The sequence below is a fragment of the Condylura cristata genome, unplaced genomic scaffold (assembly GCF_000260355.1).
Source record: "Condylura cristata isolate star-nosed mole 26May11 unplaced genomic scaffold, ConCri1.0 scaffold00002, whole genome shotgun sequence".
In the NCBI taxonomy this organism is placed as follows: domain Eukaryota; kingdom Metazoa; phylum Chordata; class Mammalia; order Eulipotyphla; family Talpidae; genus Condylura; species Condylura cristata.
This window is the reverse complement of record NW_004567103.1, coordinates 53,190,942-53,212,998: the sequence shown is the minus strand read 5'-3', so window position 1 is coordinate 53,212,998 and position 22,057 is coordinate 53,190,942. Positions and strand designations below refer to the sequence as shown.

Sequence of the window (22,057 nt, the reverse complement as noted above, 5' to 3'; positions counted from 1 at the left end):
TGCTGGGTCGTAGAGAAGTTCCATGTTAAGCAGTTTGAGGAACCTCCAAACAGTTTTCCATAGTGGTTGTACTAGTTTGCATTCCCACCAGCAGTGCAGGAGAGTTCCTTTTTCTAAAGTGAGTGGTTTTTACATTTGGGAAACTGTGTTTTCCTAAAATCCAATTCTCGCAAAGCAGTAAAGGCAAGGCAGTTAGACTACACTACAGGAAAATACACTTGAGAGATCCTCCCTCTTTTCACACCCCTTCCTTTTCTCTTCTGCTCCTCAGATAACCAAGGTAAGTTTAGTTGAAGTGAACTTTCAGCTTTTAAGTAAGGCCGCAGTGATCACCAAAACGAAAGGGGTTCTGATCACTCAACCCTTGCAGCTGCATTTCCTAGCCATTGTCTAACCGCTTTGGTAGGCCGCAGCCACAAATCGGGGGTGGCGGGGGAGCGCGGCTGTGGGAGAGAAAACGCAGAACACCCCACAAACAGGACCGCCCGCCCGGCCGGCCGTGACAGAGGCAGTCAGCGCCATGGGTCCAGTGGGCTCCGCCCGGGACGCCCGCCCGCCGCCCGCCTCTCGCCGAACCGCCTCCAATTGGCCGTCGGGGGAACGGAAGCCGAAGAGGAGCGGTGAACCCGGAAGTGATTCGCGGGGAGGCCCGGGCGACTCTTTTGAATGGAATCGGGCTGATTCATCGCGGGTTCGCCGAGCCTGAACCCTACGGAGCGCGAACCGCTGTTAGTGCCCCGCCGCCGCCGCTGCCGCCACCGCTGCCGCCGCCTCCGTGTCACCGCAGCTGGAAGACCAAGGTCTGACCGCCGAGTCCCGCTCCCGGCCGCCTGTAGGTAAGACCGGGAAGGGAGGCCATGGAGGGCGGCGGAGGCAGCCGCGCTAGGCCGCTGCCAGCCCCGTACTTTCCTGAGTCACGTTGTCCAGCCGAGTTACCACTTGTAGGCCCGGGCCCCGAAGGGAGGAGCCCAGGCTCTGTGGTCCTCCCCACCGGCTCCCCGGGTTTCTGGCAAAATGAGTTCTGGATGTGGTCTCCTTTCTTCCGGATTTTTTGCTCCGCACAATTCATCATTTTGGGGGGACCTCTCTTCCCTGTACAGGGAGAACTCATGTTTATGGCCTCAGTTTGTTGGTGCTCTATTGATAGTTACTTCTCTGTTGAAAAACTTCCAAGCTAACAGAGGAAACCAGGGAGAGAAGTTAAAATTAACTTTCCCATTGGAGGCATAGTGGTTTTATCATTTGTCCTCCTTGTACCTTGTGACTCTCTTGGTGTTTCAACTCCCTTCCAGAAATAGAAACCTCGGAGATGCACTTGTTTTTAACCTTGAAAAATCTTCAAAACAAACTTGTTCCTGCTTTGCCTTTTAACTTTAACATCAATTTGTCCCGAGTCGTTGCTAGAGAATTGATATCCCATTTTTCAAGAAGGTGGAAATCTAAGCCTGCTTTCCCTCATCGAACTTTACTTTCGCGGGGATGTTACTTTGCGTCTGTCAAAAGAAAAACAATGTAAACTTTACGGGAGAGTTTGATTACAGATACAGTGACGTGATGGATAATTTTCGAAATGGTGACCAAAGACCGATTTTATAGGCAAAGCAGGAAGAGGCTTTTAAAATTAACACAGGAATATAGTTCTCGGTGAATTTTTCTTTTTTAACTGCTCATGGAAGTAAGTTTTAATGCTGCTGACTCACTGTTGTTAATATTGTTGACATAAAAAAGAACCGAATTTTAATGGGGATGATTGACAGTGTTGATATTCTTGGTTGTGGAGCTACCTACAGGCACATTTGAAGTTAAAGTTAGAGAATTTTCTAAAGCAAATTATACGGATTATTGTGCATATTGATGGATGAAGGTATACGGTGATTCAGAACTACCTGTGATTAAGATATGTTTAATGAAGTGTTATTTAGTAAATAGCCTATCATGACTTTGTCTGAGAACAAAATTACTACACTTGATCTTAGCTAAAAGGCTGAGAAGCGATATATGAGAACAAAATTACAACAAAAAGTTTTGAAGTCATGATCTTTCAGTGAGACCTCACCTGTTGAGTTGAAAAAAATTTCCCCAAATGTGTTTGGTTAATAATATATTGCTATTGCAGTTGAATTGCATTTTAACTTCTATGATGGGATTCATCCTATTTTTATACTTGTGATGTAAACCTTGTGGTTTAGTATGTAGGTTCACAGCTATATTTGAAAATTAATAGCAACTGCTTTTATTTGTGTTCAGTTTTTTTAGGCGTGCTTTTTTCATAATTACGTTTGTGGAAACTACCTGAATACTCTTGATATCTTTTCTCATGAACTCATATATGCCCTGCGTGTTGCACTTAAGTACCATTCATATTCTACTTTGTGATGTTTTGATATTTCCATCTGTAAGATAAGAATTGGATTAAATAGTCTTTTCCACCTCTAAGATAACAATAGCAGCAACAACAGTAGTTAATTGAGTTCCTGTGGATGGTCCAGAAACAGTATTAGATCCTTTGTATTTATTTTTACAACAGACTTATAAGCTAGGTATTACTCCTTTTTATAGATGAGTTCTAGAGTTGGATCATTTGTACCACGTCCTACAGTGAAGGAGGAATTCTGGCTGTAAACTACCATGCTTTCACTTTATATATTTTTCAGGGGTTTATATCATGCCTCTGTAGGTAGATTGTAAATTCTTTGAGTGCAAACAACAAAATTTCTTGGTGAACCTTTTTCTGTATCAGGTAGTATTTAATAAATGTACTTGAATGCTGTAATTACAAGGTAGCACAAGAGATATTTACAGTTCTATCCTCTAAACTGGGGGAGATCTTGCTTTCAAAATCCTATTTGAGTGATAAAACTTAAAAGTTGACTTTCTCTTTTCCACTGAAGAATGCCCTTAAGAAAATGAGATAAGAAGTTCCTAATTACCTGCTATAAATTATAGAGTTTGAGAATTAGAAATACAGTAAGATTACAAATATGGAGTGGTTAAAAAGGGATTTACTCTCAGTCTGAGAATTGTATTTAAGTACATCATGAGATGTACTTAAGATGTACTAAGAAACAGAATGATAAACATGAAAAACTAAAAAGATATCAGGATTTTGCTTTAAAATTTTAAAAGATTTATTAATTTATTCATACAGGTGTAGGGGTGGTGAGAGGCAGATCTATGAAATACACTGCTGAAGGGAGCAAGGGGCTAGACAGGAGTGGTCTGCTGTACCAAGTTGGTCACCTCCCTGGCTGGGGCTCAAACTGGTGCTGAGGTGGCTGTGACCAGCTTCGCAGAGCTTTGCTTTAACCTGTTGCACCACCAAGGAGGGCCCTGAATTTTATGAATTATTGGATAGTGTCCCTTTTAAACAGATTGAAAATTTTAAAAAATCATCACATTTGAGATCCAGGTTAAGTTTGAAGGATCTGTGTTTTGAGGTGATGTATTTTAATTTCACCATAATCTAACAAACCTGTGTAATCATATAAATTCACTTGAGTGCTGAAAAAGTAGAAATATTAAATCTTTTGAAAGTACTGATTCCTGGGCCTGCCTGGTGGCACAGGGGTTAATGTCTTAGTACTATCAAGCTATCCACTAGTCACTGCTGCATGAGTTCAGACCCCTGGTCAGGGAACCACCCACATAGCACAGGAGAGCTCTCCTGTCTCACCTACTGCTACCCTCGGAAGTGTATTTCAGTAGATCTCCTGTTCTACTCCAGGCTTTGTCTCTGGTGAATCTTTGTCTCTGGTTTTACCTCAAACCATTATCCTTTTTTTTTTTTTAAAGATTTATTTATTTATGCATACAGAGCTGGGGTACAGGCCAGAGGCTCGGGGGTGTGGGAGGTTTTCCCCGGGGCCGGGTTGGGGAGCAGAACAGGCAGATTGACGAAGTACACTGCTGAGGGGAGCAGCGGGCGGGTCAGGAGAGGTCTGCCACGCCATGTGGTCACCTCCGGGGCAGGCGGGAATCGAACTCATGCGGAAGTGGCTTTGGCTTCTCAGTGCAGTGCTTTAACCTGCTGCGACACCAGGGAGGGCCTAAACCATTATCCTTTTAAAGAATCAAAAAAGTAAGCAATATATTCCTATGACCAAAAAATAAACGACATTTTATCCAGTTCAGCATTCAACAGGCCATTGTTATACACTATTATACAACAATTTGATCTGCTGAAGAGATGAGTGACCCTTCATCTTTTATGTGGTCCAATGCTAAAGCAGCTGCACACAAAGATGAAAAAAGGAAATTGATATGCACACAAAGATGAATAAAAGGAAACTAATAATGTAAAAATTTAAAAATCACTAATGAATGTTTATAAATGTAAAATAGAAATGTGTTACAAGAAAGATGATGGTTATGAGCTTTTCAACAGAATTATTAGATGTCAGTATTTTCAAAAAGTACTGCAATAGGGAAGACTAAAAGTTCTTCAAGTAGATGGTGCTAATGGTGGCAGAACGCTGCCTATACCCCACTTCTTATATGCATAAATAAATAAAAAATAAATCTTAAAAAGAAAATACTGATCCCTACTTTGTACTGTTTTTAACAGTTAGGATCCTAAACATTATACATGACATATTAGATATAGTTACATACTTCATTTATATTTTCTGATAATGTTTCAAGTAAAGTTAATCATATGAATGAATTCTTGAGTCTTCCCTTTTTGATAGGTGTAAAAACTTGTTTTAGGGCCCTCCCTGGTGGCGCAGCAGGTTAAAGCACTGCTCTAAGAAGCTAAGCCACTTCCACATGAGTTTGATCCCCGCTTGCCCTGGAGGTGACCACATGGCGGAGGTGACCACATGGCGCTGCAGACCTCTCCTGTCTTGCCCGCTGCTCCCCTCAGCAGTGTACTTGGTTGATCTGCCTGTTCTGCTCCCCACTCTGTTCCTGGTGAATCCTCTCACCCTCCGCATCTCTGGCCTGTACCCCAGTTCTCTATGAATAAATAAATAAATCTTTAAAAAAAAACTTGTTTTAGATTCATAGACCTTTTATGTTACTTTCATTTCTAAGAAATGAAAGCATATATTTTTATTTTAATAGTTAACACTTTGATTTCATAACCCCATTTCTAGATGCTGCAAAATAGAATTTCCTCCTCTCCCATGTGATTAATTTATCATTGTGAAATATACTAGGTGTTTTGAAGCTCACTACATGATAAACTATTTGGGAAGAAGGATCTCTGTTGAATGAACTATAGCATAGGTACAGATAGTAGCTAACATTTAGTGTTTATGCCAAGCATTGAATGTTTTTTTATGTCTGTTTATAATTTTCTGAAGAACTCTAAGGTGGATGCTGTCATCCATTTTATAGGTGAAGAAACTGAGGTTGAGAGAGGTAATTGGCTAAAGGACACGAGCTAGTAAATGTTAGATCTAGCATATGAACCCAGGGCATTTGGATCGCAGTTAGTTCATAGCCATTATAACACCAAGAAGACTAGTCATCACCAATTCCCAAAGGTTCCATTGACCTTTTTTATTTTTATTTTTTTACAACTTTAAGTCATTTTATGAATATGGAAATAAAAATAATGGGGAAGTAACTATGTGAGACTGTATCATAAATGTTAACTAGTTTTAATATAACAAATACATTTTTTTAAAGATTTATTTATTTGTGCATAAAGAACTGGGGTACAGGCCAGAGGCTCAGGGGTGGCGAAAGTCTTCACCAGAGACAGAGTGGGGAACAGAACAGGCAGATCGACGAAGTACACTGCTGAGGGGAGCAGTGGGCGGGCCAGGAGAGGTCTGCCACACCATGTGGTCACCTCCGGGGCGGGCAGGAATCGAACTCATGTGGAAGCGGCTTTAGATTCTCAGTGCTGTGCTTCAACTCGGCGCGCCACCAGGGAGGGCCACAAATACATATTTTTAGTGTGTATTTGTCTGTTTTTGAAAGTATATGTATCTCAAACAGCTTTCTTTGAATGTAATTACCTGCTTTCATCCATCACCTCGAGTATAGACATCTTGTAAAGATCAATTCCATATTTTAAAAAAAAGATTTATTTGTTTATATATACAGGAACTGAGATGTAGCTCAGAAGTGTAGGGGAGTGGTAAGGGGGTTCACAGGGACAGAGTGGGGAGCAGAACAGAACATCTACACTGAGGGGTACACTGGGTGAGACAGGAGAGGTCTGCTGGGGCAGTGGGTCAGCTCTTTGGGCAGAGTTTTGCCACCATTAGCACCATCTACTTGAAGAACTTTTAGTCTTCCCAATTGCAGTACTTTTTGAAAATACTGACATTTAATAATTCTGTTGAAGAGCGCATAACCATCATCTTTCTCGTAACACATTTCTATTTTACATTAAACATCTATTAGTGATTTTAAAATTTTTACATTATTAGTTTCCTTTTATTCATCTTTTGTGTGCAGTTCCTTTAGCATTTGACCACATAAAAGATTGAAAGGTTACTCATCTCTTTAGCAGACCAAGCTGTTGTATAATAGTGTATAGCAATGGCCTGTTGAATGCTGAACTGGATAAAATGTAGTTTATTTTTTGGTCATAGGAATATATTGTTCACTCTTTTGATTCTTTAAAAGGATAATGTTTTGAGGTAAAATCAATGTGGTACAACTAGCACTTCTATATAGTTCTAAAACATTTCCATCATTCTGAAGTAAAATCTTTTACCCATAAAGCAGTTTCTCTGTTTTGTTGCCTTGCAATTCCTGGCAACACCAGTTTGCATTCTGTGTCTATGGATTTATATGTTTTGCATATTTCATATAAATTGAGTCTTACAGTATGTGACCTTTTGTGCATGACTTTTTCCAGATAGCTTAATGGATTTGAGGTTCATCTGTGTTGTAACATGACTATTGTAAATTGTGTTGTTATCAAGGTTTGTGTACATGAACTTGTTTTGAATACCTGTTTTTAATTCTTTTGTATATGCAGCAAGGAGTAGAATTCCTGGGTCACATGGTAATTCTGTATTGAATCTTTTGAAGAGTTGCCAAATTGTCTTCAACACTAATTGATTCCTAAGCTAAGAAACCCTGACACAGACCATCAATTTGTTTTTCAACTTTTGTCAACATCAGATGAGAATGCTGTTACTTGTTTCTTTACATTCATCTGATTCTCTTAGTAATTTAAAACTTTTAAATCTGTTTACCTTTCTTTGCCATTATTGGTGGAATATTTAAAATTATGAATTCTTAACTGTTCTCAATGAAAGCTAAAAAAGGGACTACAAAGATACGTTCTGCTCTCTTAATCTTTTTGAAAGATGAAGTAGTGCTTTGGTAGCACAATTGGACTGAAGGTGATGGAATGAATACCTGTGTTTCACTATTGCATCATTTTGGACAAATCTTATTCATCCACTTGAATCTTTCTTTTTGGGATAGTTGGGAATAATTAAGAAACCTCGTAGGATGGTGAAAAAGCATATTTTTAAGATATGGGAAAAATAACATCAGTAGGATCCCATACTACATCATAAATTTGTAATGATGTGCATTACACCTGTAGGTAATTGTTGTCCTATTTAAAAATATGTGTAAATTTTCTCTTTATTATTTGAAATACCACTAAAATGACTAAGTCATGAAATACCAATCCATAGAATGAAAAGTACTCAAAAAAGGAACTTACTAATATTCCCAGTATGGTTATGGGAGGTTCATTCCATCCTCTCAGGAAATTGTGAATACAAGTCCATTTTGATTTCTGTTTCACTTAGGAATTTTTGCTTCTTATAAAGCTTTTGGCATAACATTTTTCTCCTTGGTTTTCAAAACACTTATATCTTGTTTATTTTCTTTTAGGAGAGAGAAAATATACGTGTGAAAAGTTACACCTGCCAGTATTAGCAGGAACTTGAGTTCAGAAGAAATTTGTCCAGCTTAACAAATTGAAGCTTAACACCATCAGAGTTGTAGTTACTGATCAGGTGAGAATTAAGATGTATTTTATTTTTTTCTATTCTTTCAGGATATGATCTAAAGATCTTATAAAAAATTTTAACACACATCAAAATTGTAATTGTGTGCTAGATAGCCAGATTTAAGAACTCACAGAAGTCATTTAGATAACTGACATTTTTGTTCTTGTTTTCTCTGAACTTTTTAAAAAGTGTTGTGATTTGAATGTTTATCAATATATTTCATTTTCAAATGCTAATGTTTTTATTATACCTGGTTATTTTATCTTAAATGTTTTAGTTTGTTGAATATTTTTTACTGTTTGCTGAGACATCTAATTTTGCTAAAAACACAGGTTTGACCTGCCAGATTTTCTTTCCCTCTGCTCCCCACATAGCTCATGTATATTCACAGCATCTGGAGTCTGTGTAAAGTCATCAGAAACAACACAGAGGGAATAGATAAACTGAACACAGCTGGGAATCGACTTTGGCCTGGAATATATATAATGTCTAAAGTATACTGTATGTTGTTTGCTTTTTTCCACTTTTTTTTTTGAGTTTATAAGTTTGAAATGGTCCAAAAGAATTTTTTCTTTGATAATATATTCTTGAGAAATATCTTTAGCATTTTAAAATACAGAGGACTTTTTTTTTTTCTTCTTCGTACAGCCTTTAAAAAATGTATTGAATGCCATACTTGAGGTGAGGAATTTTAATGAGGATTTGTGGAGATCTTATACATAATGTTGCTACTGCTATTAGGAGGATAAATTAAGGTTGTGAAACAAATTTGGTCTGGACTAATAATACATTTTCTTACGTGCCTTTTCATTTTTTAAAAAATGTCTATTATTTCATGAACTTGTTGATTGAAGCAAATGAAATGGAAAGTACTTTATTTCATTTATATAGAATTAAAACATGGCAGAATTAATTTTTGCTGTTAGAGGGTAGAATTCTACCTTATCAGCTTAGGAGAACTGGGGAGGGAGCATGAAAGGCAATCTCAGAGGCCAGTAGTGTTCTGTTCCTGTTATATACGTGATGGATTTTGGGGTGTTTTAACTTTGTGAAGGTTCTGTGGTATTATCATTTACTTTTCTACTTATGGACTTTACTAAACTTTATAATATTAACATGGTTATATAAATGCATAGAATTCTGTTGTTAGTGAAGTCAACTAATACGATTGGACAATATATATAGCAGTATATCTAGCAACATGGACAAAATGACTAATCTGTTGGCATTTAACTTAGAACATAATTTCTAATGTCATTTTCTAAAGTAAATCTAAAGTATATCCTTAGAAAGAGGAGGAATTTTAAGGCATAATAGCAATTTTCAAACAGAAAAAAACCACACCGTTGTCATGTTTAAAGTAGTTGTGCTTATATTAATTTTTGCAATTTTGTTGCTCTACTTTGTATATTTGAAGTGATATCAGTACAGTTACTCTTTCTTTTCTTTGATTTCTGCGAGTTATTCAAGTTTATGCGAATGCATTCTGTAGTTATTCCACATATAGAAAACATTAAATTGATATTTCAAAGCTGACCCTCTTTATTGATTATCTACAAAGTTATAATTGAAAACAGCAGCTAAATTTCTCTAGTGAAAGAGATATGTGCCTCTACAACATCTGAAAAAGCACAAAATATCTGGAACACTATCTTAATGCAGTTAATGTTTACTTTACATTTCTTTTAGTATAATGAGTTCATTTTTAAAAAGCCTTTGATGCTAATTCAGAGATCCATAATCTGCTCACAATGTCTTTCACATGTAGTTTTGATGATAACTGACAAGCTGTAAGTTAATTAGCACAGAACTTACTAATGAGGATGTTAAAATTTAATTTAAAAGTGAGGATTTTTATTTGTACACTCTGGACAAATTGAAGGAAATTCAATCATACATATGATAAGCATTTCAGGCACTTTTTCCTCATACAGGTACTTTATTAGATAACAATATGAAAATATAATTAACTTAATGATAGCAAAGTTTTGAAAGTATGCTAAGATTGCTTGTCTTTAAAACTAGGGATAACCCAAAACCAAAGCAGTAAAATAAGGTCTGTTAATTAGCATGGAAGACAGCTTCTTGAATTAATATGTGGTGTTAATTAACAGGAAGTCTGATGTTGTGTTGTAATTACCACCAATATTTTTGACATACTGAGTGACTGAAGGTGAATTATATAGATAGCAATTGAGTAAACACTTTTGTGCTTAGGAACGTTTTCCTTTGTTTCTGTTTTCTAGAAATATGGACAGACTTCTTAGACTTGGAGGAGGTATGCCTGGACTGGGCCAGGTTAGTATATAAACTCTCGGCATTTCTTTGTAAACTACATGCCTTTCCTTAGTTATCCCAAAAAAAAAAAAAAAAAAATCACACCAAAGGAACTTGACATACAAATAACCTAATGGTAAGAATTTACCTATTGTTGGTTGCTATATTGCAACACTAAATAAAATGTAGAGAACATTTTCAATTAACTTATTTTCCTTTTAGGAATAAACATTTTCTCTTTGCTTTAATTTAAAATTTGGGGATAAATGAGATTATCAGAATTGACCTTTACTTAAAAAAAGGACTCAAACATATTATTTTTGGGTTTGCAATATATGTAGACTTCAAAGATAATATATTAGAAAGTAAACATGGTGCACTGTTGGTAAAATCCAGAAACTGAGCCATAGAGTGTATAGTCTCAACCAACAATAAATTCCTTCTAGTAATTATGAATTAATAGGTATTATATCTTTTTTCTTAAAATTGCTGTACATGTTTTCTGTTCTTATTAGAATTAAATGAATTTTCAGTTATTATAATACTATTATTTACCTTGTTCCATGCTGTTGGGCAAATGACCCTAGGTAGACTTTTCTCCTAGGATATGCTATCTGCTTTGAACTAAAGAGAAATTCTGACTCTTTAGAATTTTACACTAGTTATTTTTCTAGCCCTTCATTCATAGAAGAGATGACTGTGTTGCTTCTTTCCCGAGACTCTTTTGTAATATATTGTTTTATGGCTAAATTTTGGGATTATTTTATAACCTGCCTATTTAACCTCTTTGATTTCCAGCTTTCCTTCACTTCTGTATCACTATCAGTGGCTTTGTCATCATTCAAAGTGTCCATATTTAAAGATTTATAGTTATTTATTTATGCATATAAGAACTGGTTATAGGCCAGAGGTACGGGATGGATTCATCAGAGACAGAGTAGGAAACAGAATTGGTGGATTGTCTGAAATACACTGCTGAGGGGAGAAGCTGGCAAGACAAAAGAAGTCTGTTGCACCATGTAGCCCCTTTCTCTGGCTGGACATCGAACTCATGCTGTAGTGCTGCTGATACTTGTGCTGAGACTTAACACCTTGCGCCATCAGGGAGGCCCCAAAAGTAATCTATATTTAGTGTTAAAAAACAGTTTTGTTTGAGACCACATTAAATTTTCAGTGCTTTGGAGACCTTTTACAAGCATTCTTTGATTAGGTTTGTAGTGGTTTATAACTATAGTTCCTTTTAGTTGAAATCATTTTTTTGATTCTATATAGTATTCTTGTGTACACTTCAGTTATTTTTTATTTACTTTCATTAGTGTTGAATATTCCTCGTGTTCCTTTACTGGAAGACTGTTTCTTCATGGGTCCTCATTTTTGTAAGTTATGTAATCCATTCTCTGAAGAGGCCTAAAGCCCTTTGAACTTGGCCCTTCCAAAGCTGCTTCCATATTTTTGAAAACATTTCTAGCTAGCTTCTGGATTTTCTTTACTCTGAAACTAGTAAAAACAATGATAATACATAATTTACCTCTAAATTATGCTTAAGTTTTTGAAGTAGTACATTCTGTATCCATGTTGGAAATCCACACTCAGAAATTGTCTAACATGAAATAATGGTTTTATTGACTTCCAGTTGAACTATGTATCTCAGTGACCACTGTAAACTTTTTTCTTAAGTGGAAAACTAAGTATTGGGTCAATAATCTTTCCTTATTTTTTCTCCTCCATTTTACCAGCCTCTCTATCCTCAGCTTGTACGCTTATTTTAACTTAAAAATATGTTGCTTAAGAATCATTTTGTGTGTGGCTTATTTCCTCAATTAGATTATAAGGAACTTACTAGGAAATAATTTATAAGGCTGTTATTTCTGTGATATATCCTTTATCAAATACTAAGTATTCAGCGATTAATTTTTTTCTTAAAATTCATTTAATCTTCTACTTGACTCACATGAAATGCTAAATGTATTATTATTTTTAAAGATTATTTATTTATGTATACAGAACTGGGGTATAGGCCAGAGGTGCAAGGGCAGTGAGAGGAGTCACCAGAGACAGAGTGCGGAGCAGAACAGGCAGAATGACAAAGTACACTGCTGAGGGGAGCAGAGGGCAGGTCAGGAGAGGTCTGTCATGCCATGTGGGTCAACTCCTTGGAGGCAGACCCAACTTGTGCTAAAGTGGGGCTGCAGCCAGCTTTGTAGTGCTGTGCTTTAACCTGTTGTGCCACCAGCAAAGGCCTACATGTATTATTTTTGAATAAACAGGAATAATATTTTAGACTGATAATAGGTACTGTTTCCAGTAGATAATACATAGCAGACAAAGTTAGAAGAGGAGGAATAAATTGTTTTATCCCTCCAAAAATCTTTGGGAAGTATTACTGTTTTACACTTAATGGAAAAGGCAGAATTTCCTTGTAAATAGGGGTAGCTCACTTATTGGCAAACTTGCATGTAGCCCTTTGTTAAACATAGGAATAGGAGTAGAACACAGTTCTCTCATTCTCAGAATTCTTTTTCTTTTTAAGATTTTTTTATTTATGTATACAAGAACTGGGGTATAGGTCAGAGGTGTGGGGAGTGAGAAGATTCACCAGAGACAGAGTAGGGAGCAGAACAAGCAGATACACTGAAATAACACTGCTCAGGGAGCAGCGGGCTAGAGAGGAGTAGCGGTCTGCTGTGCCACGTGGGTCACCTCCCTGGCTGGGGATCGAACTTGTGCTACAGTGTCTTTCATAGTGCTGTCCTTTAACCCCTTGTACCACCAGAGAGGCCCCAACTCTCAGAATCCTTAATTTTTCCTAACTAGAAGCCACCTTTCTTTTTCAAGGCCTAATCCTTCCACTTCTCTTATTGCATCCTCTTTTAACTTGTTGCTAATCTATACCTGCCCCTTTCCCTGCAAAGATGTTACATCTCCTAGATCCAAAATATAATGGAACTTTACTGCATCCTGCCATTTACCCTTTCCTTTCTTCTGTTTCTAAAATTATAATAATAATAATGATAGCTATGCTTACATAATCTGCTTTCTTACCTCCATATAGTCTCTAATGAGACTATATTCTGTCCTCTTTATTAGGAGGAATTGTTCAAGTTGACAGGTCTGTTGGCCTGGCTTTAGTGCTTTTTTTAGCTAGAGTTTAATTTCCACACTGTTTATCTTTTTATAAAACTGAATCTTCTATTAACTTTATCGTGGTAACTTTCCCTAATTTTTCATTTTGGTGTCCATATAGACCAAAAAAACTGGAAGTTCTTTTTTTAATGTTAACATTTTTAGGTTTTAGAACTTGAACAATGATAAACTAACTTCATGAAAATGTTTCATAGCTGCCTATTTCAATATAATTTAAACCAGTGGTTTGAAGCAGAAACAAATGTTTCCTTTTAACTACTTAAATTATAAATGAATAACTTTAAATTTCAAGTGTTTTTATATTTACTTTGCTTTTAAATTGAGAAGTACTTATTAATTGAAGTTGCTAAACATGTAAGGTAATTCAATTAAAATTGTTTATGGTTGTAATTTGGCTACTTGATTTGACTAAAATTATTTCCAAAGCCAAAAAACAAAACTCAAGAGATGGGCATAGCCTGAGTATAATTGTTCAGTGTCTACCAGTTTTAGTTCAAATCTATTGGTCCATTTTAACTTTAGAAACAGTCAAGTTAAAACATAGAAGTAGATGTAACTTAAGTAAAATATCAGTGACATCTGTTACCAGGTCCTTTTGTAAGCCAGTGTTTTCAGGTATTATGCTAGAGGGAATACCAAGATATATAAAAATGTCATTGCTTAGTGTAGAGTCCTTATGCTTTAGTAGACACATAAAAATTATGTTTTAAATGCCTGGTACATAATAAGTGACAGATAATGAATAAACAAATATTAGTATTCACTATAAATGATGTATAGTTAGTGAATTAAATGTTTAGTTTTTTTCCTACAAAAAGGGACATGGGACTGAATTGAGGAGATGATATTTATACCAAAACATTCAGAAAGACTAGACAATAGTCTAGTGATAAGTGATAGTGATAAGAGGTTAAGTAATGGGGAAAGATGCTGGTAAAGTAATTTGCCTGTATTCTGAAAGGTGTTGAATATCATTCTTAGTGCTTTAACTTTTCTCCCATAGGTATTGTAGTTTCAAGAAGACTTATTTTTAGCAAGTTGTGAGATAATTCAATCTGTTTTTGAGTAGTTATTTTAGTTTGGAAAATAGGCAGAAGGGAGGAGATTGAAGGCAAAATCGTTATTTAGGTGAAATATTTTTGACTTTCAACCTTCTAAGCACATAAAAGAATTGTATTTTCCCATCAGTTTTCAAGTTAGCCTGATTGTGATTTTTGCTTTGACTAAAAGAATGTGAGTTGGAAATTAACAGGACTCTTTTAGGTGGCAGTATATTAAATCTGTGTGATTTGCTTGCTGTCTTAATCAAGGAAGCATAGACATGTAGTCTCTGTTTGCTTGGTGTCTGAATGAGATGATATATATTCTTTAAATTTTAAAGCATAGTCAGAAATTGTGTGATTTTGTGTATGCATGTGAAATACATTTTTTTGTCTTCACATAATTTTTTGTCTCCAGTTTTTAAAAAAAACACCATGTAGAAGTAACAATGCATATATACGAGAGTGTATTACCTGGATGTCAACAGTTTATATCTTTCTGATACAGACCTCAGTAATTTCCAGGTGCAAAAAATAAGGGAAAATAGTATAGATGAATTGTTATAAAAGGCTTTCTGAAAATAGTGAGATGCAAACTACATTTAGAGGGACTTCAGGTGACTAGGTTTTAAAAGCTAGTTTAATGAATAATCTATTTTGTTGTAACTTTCAACTCCACACAGAATAGATTTTGTATTTGTAACTAATAACTTTTACTGGTTTCCTATTATAGATCTTAAAGTAGAAATGCTGTTTAAAATTTTTGTCTCAATTTTTGGTCTACTTTTTTTTCTTTTTAAAAATTATTCCTTTATTGTAAGATTTTTATTTATTTAATTTTGTGTAGAAGAACTGAGTTGTAGGCTAGTGGTACAGAGGTAGGGGAGGGTGAAAGGATTCACCAGACACAGAGTGGGGAGCAGAATAGGCAGATCCACTGCAATACACTTTAAGGGGAGCACTGGGTGAAACAGACAGGTCTGCTGTGCCATGCAGGTCAGCTCCCTGGCCAGGAGTGAACTCAGCTCAGGTAGCTTTGCAACCTGGAGAGAGGTTGCAGTGGTAGTGCTGAGACTTAACCCCTGGGCCACTGGGGAGGTCCTGATCTACTGTTTTATAGAAAGGATAAATATAGTGCTGGGAGAACAACTGGAATAATGGAATAATCATACCATTTTCATGGATTAAATATTATATCTAAATATTACATGCCAATTCTAAATATTACATTATTACATGCCAGTTCTCTAATTAATCATAAATTCAGTCTAGTTCAGTTAAAAAACACCAACAAGAATTTTTGTGGAATTAGAAAACCATTTCCTAAAAAAAAAAAAAATTCTTATATTATTCATGTAAGAGAAAACTGTTTAAGAATAGACATCACACGCGGGTGATTTGGTGATGGGAAGCCCACAGGGATTATAACTGAGATGGAAAAATGCACAAAGTGATATAAAAATAAACTATTATATTATTTTTAAAAATAGCCAGGAAATCATTACAAAGGAAAAAGAACTTGCTGTGCCAAGTTGTACCATAATTTAGTAATGAATGACTCAAGTATGATTCAGGTTGGTATAGAGATAGTCAGATACATCAATATTTAAAAAATAAAGCTGAGAAATAGACTTGTATATATGAGGACTTTATTGGTGATAGTGGGGAGGGAGAGTACTACTAATGAAATGATATTGAAACAAGTGACTTTCCATATGAGGGGAAAAATAAATTTATTATAGTTTCATCTTATGTATTTGTGTATTTTTCCAGAGGAAAACTAATTTGGATTCCTACCCATTCTGTACACCAAATAAATTGAAAACCTACTTGTGAAAATCAAACTTTACAATTTTGGAAGACATACTTATTAGGATTGTTGTTATCCAAAAAAGCTAGAAAATGACAAGTGTTGGTGAGGATGTAGAGAATTTGGGACCTTTGTACATTCTTGGTAAGAATATCAGATTGTATGAGCCCTGTGGAAAACAATACAGTGGTTCCTCAAAAATTTAAGCATGAAATTGCCATATGGTCCCACTGCCCTGTCTTTGATGTTTACCTCAAGGAATTAAAAACAGTGACCCAAATGAGTATTTTTACACCAATGCTTATGCCATTATTCATACCAACAAAAGGTGGTATGCCTGTCAATGAATGAATAAATAACAATGCCTATCAATGGATGAATAAATAAATGTGCTACAAATAGTCAGTGGACTATTCAGCCTTCCAGGAAATTCTAACACATGTTAAAATGTAGTTGACTCTTGAGAACTTCAGGTTGAATGAAAGAAGGGCAAATATTATATGATTTCAAATATATTTGGAAAAAGTCAGATTTATGAAGGCAGAAAGTAGAAAGGTGTTTACCAGAGTTTGGGGGTATAGTAGAGTGGGGAATTAAGTGTTTAATCTGATTTAGAGTTTGAGTCTGGGAAGATGAAAAAGCCCTGGAGATGTGTAATGACAATGTTTGACGATATAAATATAAAGAAAGTGCACAGAAATGCATTAAAAATACCCATCTTAGATGGTTTTTATATGGATAATATAAATTAGCATGTGAACATGTTGGATATATAGAAGCTAACCTCCCAAAATTTTTTTGAAAGAAAATTTTATGCCTTTATGATCTCAAGGTAGGGAAATACAATTCAGAAGGGTGATAAGATAACTGCCTTAGTGTTTAACTCTTGTTCCAACGAAGACAATAGAAATAAAAGAGAAGCAATAAGATGGTATTTGTAGCACATATTAACAGAATCATTAATCAGTAGTCAAAAAAGACTACCTTAAAACATAAAATGGTAATTTGTAAAACAAGAATTGCCAAACATATAAAAAGATACTCAACCTACTGTGTTTTGGGGAAAAGGTAATTAAAGGCAGTTTGTACAAGCTAGACTTTTTCAGAATTTTTTTCTTTTGCCTCACTTAGATGTTCTACATTGTACCCTAATTTTAGATTTTAGAAGAGGATAACATGATTAGGAGGGAGTAGGATACCAGTGCGAAGTCTTTTAGCAAAGATGTTAATATTTATCAGACACAATTTTTTTTTAAAGATTTATTTATTCATATAGAACTGGGGTACAGGCCAAAGATGCAGAGGGTGAGAGGATTCACCAGAGACAGAGTGGGGAGCCGAACAGTAAGATCAACAAAGTACACTGCTGGGGGAGCAGCGGGCAGGTTAAGAGAGGTCTGCCTCGCCATGTGGAGCTCCTTTGGGGCAGGCGGGAGTTGAACTCATGTGGAAGTGGCTTAAGCTTCTTAGTGCAGTGCTTTAACCCACTGCACCATCAGGGAGGGGCCCTATCAGACACAAAATTTTTAAAAAACCAGGATACTTCAGAGATGAGACCAAAGACAAAATGGGGGCAGAGATAAGCAACTACAATATGATTTTACAATAAATTACAATTATTTAGTAAAACCTTTATTTATTAAAGGTTTACTAAAGAAGCTCCTTACTCTTTTTTTTATAAACCTTTATTTTCTTCTACCATTGTTTTATACTATTGTTTTTATACATTTGATTTTTCTTAGGTGTAGTCCCCATAAATCTCCTACCACATCACCTGTGAATCATCAACATAGTCCCTTGTATTCTTCTGTCCCATTTTGATCTATTTCCTGCCACCTCCCTTACTGTATGCCTCTGATCTATAGTTTCCCTGCAAGTTCCTTTTTTTGATCCTTTGTTCAATTTTCCTATATTCCTCCTGTAAATGAAACCATCCAACATTTTTCTTTTTCTTTCTGGCTTATTTCACTGAGCAAAATCCCTTCTAGCTGTATCCGTATTGTTGCAAATGGATTGAGTTGATATTTTTTTGATTGCTGACTGTTGTATAGATATACCACATCTTTTGACCCATTTATACATTTTTGGGTATTTAGGTAGTAAGGTTGTTTCCATATCCTAGCTATTTTAAATAGTGCTGCAATAAACATAAGAGTGCAGACATTCTTTGTGTGTTGTCCTTTGGGTAAATTCCTAAGAGTGGAATCACTGGGTCATGTGGTAGATCCATTTTTAGTAATTTGAAGTACCTCTACACAGCACCATGGTGGTTGGACCAGTTTGCATTCCAGCAGCAGTGTAAAAGGGTTCCTTTCCTTACCCCCTTTATCTTTGCCAGCATTTATTGTCACCATTTTTTACATATGAGTCTTTCTCTGTCACCGGTGTGAGGTAGAATCTTATTATGGTTTTGATTTGCATTTCCCTGACTATAAGTGATGTTGAACATATTTTTATATATCTCTGGACCATTTGTATTTCCTCTTTGGATAAGTGTCTTTTTAGTTCTGCTCATTTTTTGACTTGATTATTTGCTTTGTTTTTGTTGAGTTGTATAGGCTCTTTGAGGATCTTTGGCCCCTTACAGTTGTATAGAGTGCATATATTTCCCCCCAATTTGTGGGTTGTCTCTCTCTCTCTCTCTTTTTTTTTTTTGGTTATTGCCTCGTTTTCTGTAAGAAGGCTTTTAGTTTGATGTGATGGTAGTTTATCTTTTCCTTCATTTTCTTTGCTTCTGGGGATGAGTCATCAAAGATGTTTTTGAGATATATGTCATATAGTAATGTGCCTATGTTTTCTTCTATGTATTTATAGTTTCAGGTCTTACATTCAAGTCTTTTACCCATTTTGAGTTGGTTTTGTAATCTAGATTACTACTTAGAGTTGGTAATCCTGTTTCATTCTTTTACATGTAGTTATCCAGTTTTCCCAGCACTATTTATTGGAGAATTTCCTTATTTCAGTGTATATTCATTACCCCTTTGTCATAGACTAGTTGATTATAGATGTGTACCTTTATTTCTAGGCTTTCAATTTGATTCTATTGGTCTGGTATTTGTTTTTGTTCTAATACCATGCTGTTTTAGTTATTATAGCTTTGTAGTGTATTTTGAAGTCTGGGGGTGTAAAGCCTCTATGGCTTTTTAAAAAATATTCATTGAGTGCTAACCTGTTTGTATTGACAATTTTAATATTTTGGTGTATGTTTCTTACTAGTTTTTTTCCTTTGACTTTTTGAGTAACTTTTGAACATTTACAAAGAGCCTTTCTAAATGTTGGTAGGTATGTGACTATATTTTTTACTGTTTGGAAGTAGGGAAGTGCCACTAAATTTTAATTGTTTAATTACAAATAGGTAGTGATTTTTGCTTTAAAAACAGAGCAACTACAAGATGCCTTCAGGGTTTTTTCTTCATTTGCTGCTCTTTTATGTAATAATGTGAATAACTCTAAAAGCATAGTTCATAATCATTCTATTTGTGTACTTGAGCTGATGTTTCTACAGTAGAAACTTAAGAAGGAGGTTGGGTCAAAAGCAAGCTAATTAGAGCATATTCTTCTTGCTGTTTTAGTATATTTCTTCTGAACACACATTAAAGCCACATGAAAATTTTGATATTTTTGAGAAGTCTCAGATAAGTAGAGGGAGATGAATTCCTCATGGCGGCTTTATTGTTTTTCTGTATCATTTTGTTTGAACTTTGTAGTTTCTAGTTGGTCTTCCGTTGAATTTCTTTGCTACTTGTGAATGTTAAATTTCTATTTTAATATATAACTGCCTTTAATAACTTTGTTTGAATTTTTTTAGGACATAAGGAAAGCAGTGATGTATTTTTAATTACAGTGAAATTGTCTCCCAGATTTAAATACATTTGATGAAATAGAAAACCAACAATATGAAGAAAAGTGAAATGATAAGATTTAAAATTTGAAGTCCAAGTTTATGGTGATCCTGTAACATCTGGTGCTATTTTTGTGGAAGTATATATGGGATGAGAGACAAGACAAGATGCCTTTGTCTAGTATAGGAAACTAACATACAGTATCATCTCAATATGTTAACTCTATGGGATGTTACCGTAAAAAGACAATCTTTTACTTCCCTATCTTCAGCATTGTTTTACATGTTTGATTTATGGTAGACTGTGCTCACTCAGTACATTGATCTTTGGGTTTCCAATTTTCAGCTTGTATATGTAATTTCTAGTTTTTCCATTCATGTTATTGTTTTGGACCAGGCAGAGAGGTTTAGTGTTCTCTCCCTCAACACGCATTCAAGGTGGTTCTTTGTGGGATGTTAATCTGGATTCAGTGTCCTGGAAGCCTGCCACCAGAGCAGGGCAGCGGTCTCCACTGGGCAGCCTCCCAGTGCTGCTTTTCAAACTGTTGCCAGTGATTCACAGGCTCTTCTCTTCAGGAGACTAAATGCCTGTGTCAGGCACAATGGGGAGGAATCTGGGATAATAAAGGAGTAAATTAATGATTATGAAAGTTAAACTTCTCTTACACATTGTATGTACATTTCTTACACATTTCATGTACACATTTGTGTGTACATTGTATGTACTTTTTTTTTATTCAATAACATCTTACCTGATGTGGTAGCTTTTTTTTTAATTTTTTCCTTATTCTCTAGTATTGAGACATCAGAGAGTTGATAACTAGGAGAAAAATTCTTATCAAAGTAGGCAAAACCTAGTTTTAGCAAGGTACACCTTTTTGTTCTTGAGAAAAAAATGCTCTTATTTTATGAGAATTTTTCATTACTTAATAGAATGCATTTTGTTCACCTATGTCTCTGTATATTTATGTATTTGTGGGAAGCTATATCACAATAAGGTAGCATTTTGATTTTAAATTAGTTTGATTTTATATTAATTTGCAATATTACATATTGCAGTTCTTGTTTTGCATTTCCTTGCCATTTGCAGGTTCTGGTTACTAGACATAATTCCTGTTCAGTAGACTACATCTGATCTTCAAATATTTTATAGCTAGTCTTTCTGTTTGAGCTCTTTCAGCTTGCTATGAAAATTGTAGTTATACAAGAGGGAGACAGTCAGATACTCTGATAGGGAATGTCATTGTCAGTGGGATCTAGAGCAAATGTGTGAATCCATAAAGAGAACCCGTGTAGTTTGATAATTGTATCAGGATTCTCCTGTAGAATTCATAAAAGTGGGATGGGTGAGGGTGTGAGAGGCAAGGGGACTAATGCTGAGTACCTCCCATGTTTTGATCTGAGGTATTTTATGTATTTAATATCCTCACTTAATCTTCACAGCAACCCTACATGGGTAGGAATAATTATTTCTGCATTATAGGGTGGAGACATGGAACTAACAAGAAGTGGAGCTAGAGTTGGAACACAAATCTTTCTCATACCAAAACCTATTCTCCATCATCAACATTTCCTCAGGTAGTTAATTTCTGTAGTGTTGCCACTGGCTACTTGCTGCATAAATGGAAATAACCTTTAATGGTCTTAAATTTTTATTGCAAAATGTAGATGAAGAGTAAGGTGTTTACTTTTAAAATTTGTAGAATCCTAAAATAATTGAGAGTTTTTCTTTATTCTGACATATAATACTTTGTCCATGTTTTAAGAACATTTAAGGTATGAGTGAATATTTCATTTATTTTATTCTTTACTATAATGAATATTTTGACACTGATAAAGGTGTAAGATACAAATGGTATAACTTTTTAAAGAAGGCTTATTTCTTTTAGCTCATAAGACAATTTTCTTACCATAGGAAACTGATTAAGTGTTCTAAACTAACTACCTAAATGAATTGTTACATTAAAAAATTTTGGTGGGGCGGGAAGAGGCTTTCTTACTAAGCTCA

The 22,057-nt window shown here is 35.4% G+C and overlaps 1 protein-coding gene across 2 annotated transcripts in view; it reads left to right on the top strand.

Moving 5' to 3' along the window:
* Nucleotides 1-630: 630 nt before the first annotated feature.
* The window catches only part of PSMD14 (proteasome (prosome, macropain) 26S subunit, non-ATPase, 14), a 97,938-nt gene continuing 76,511 nt past the window's right edge, over nucleotides 631-22,057 (top strand). Inside the window, exons 1-3 of one of the 2 annotated variants that reach the window (XM_012728936.1) lie at nucleotides 631-832; nucleotides 7,819-7,943; nucleotides 10,184-10,235. In XM_012728936.1, coding sequence (XP_012584390.1) covers nucleotides 10,188-10,235 — 48 coding nt within the window. In that variant the 5' untranslated portion in view covers nucleotides 631-832; nucleotides 7,819-7,943; nucleotides 10,184-10,187. Of the gene's footprint in view, nucleotides 837-7,818; nucleotides 7,944-10,183; nucleotides 10,236-22,057 lie in introns of both variants that reach the window. The other variant, XM_004674610.2, reaches the window with a different exon arrangement.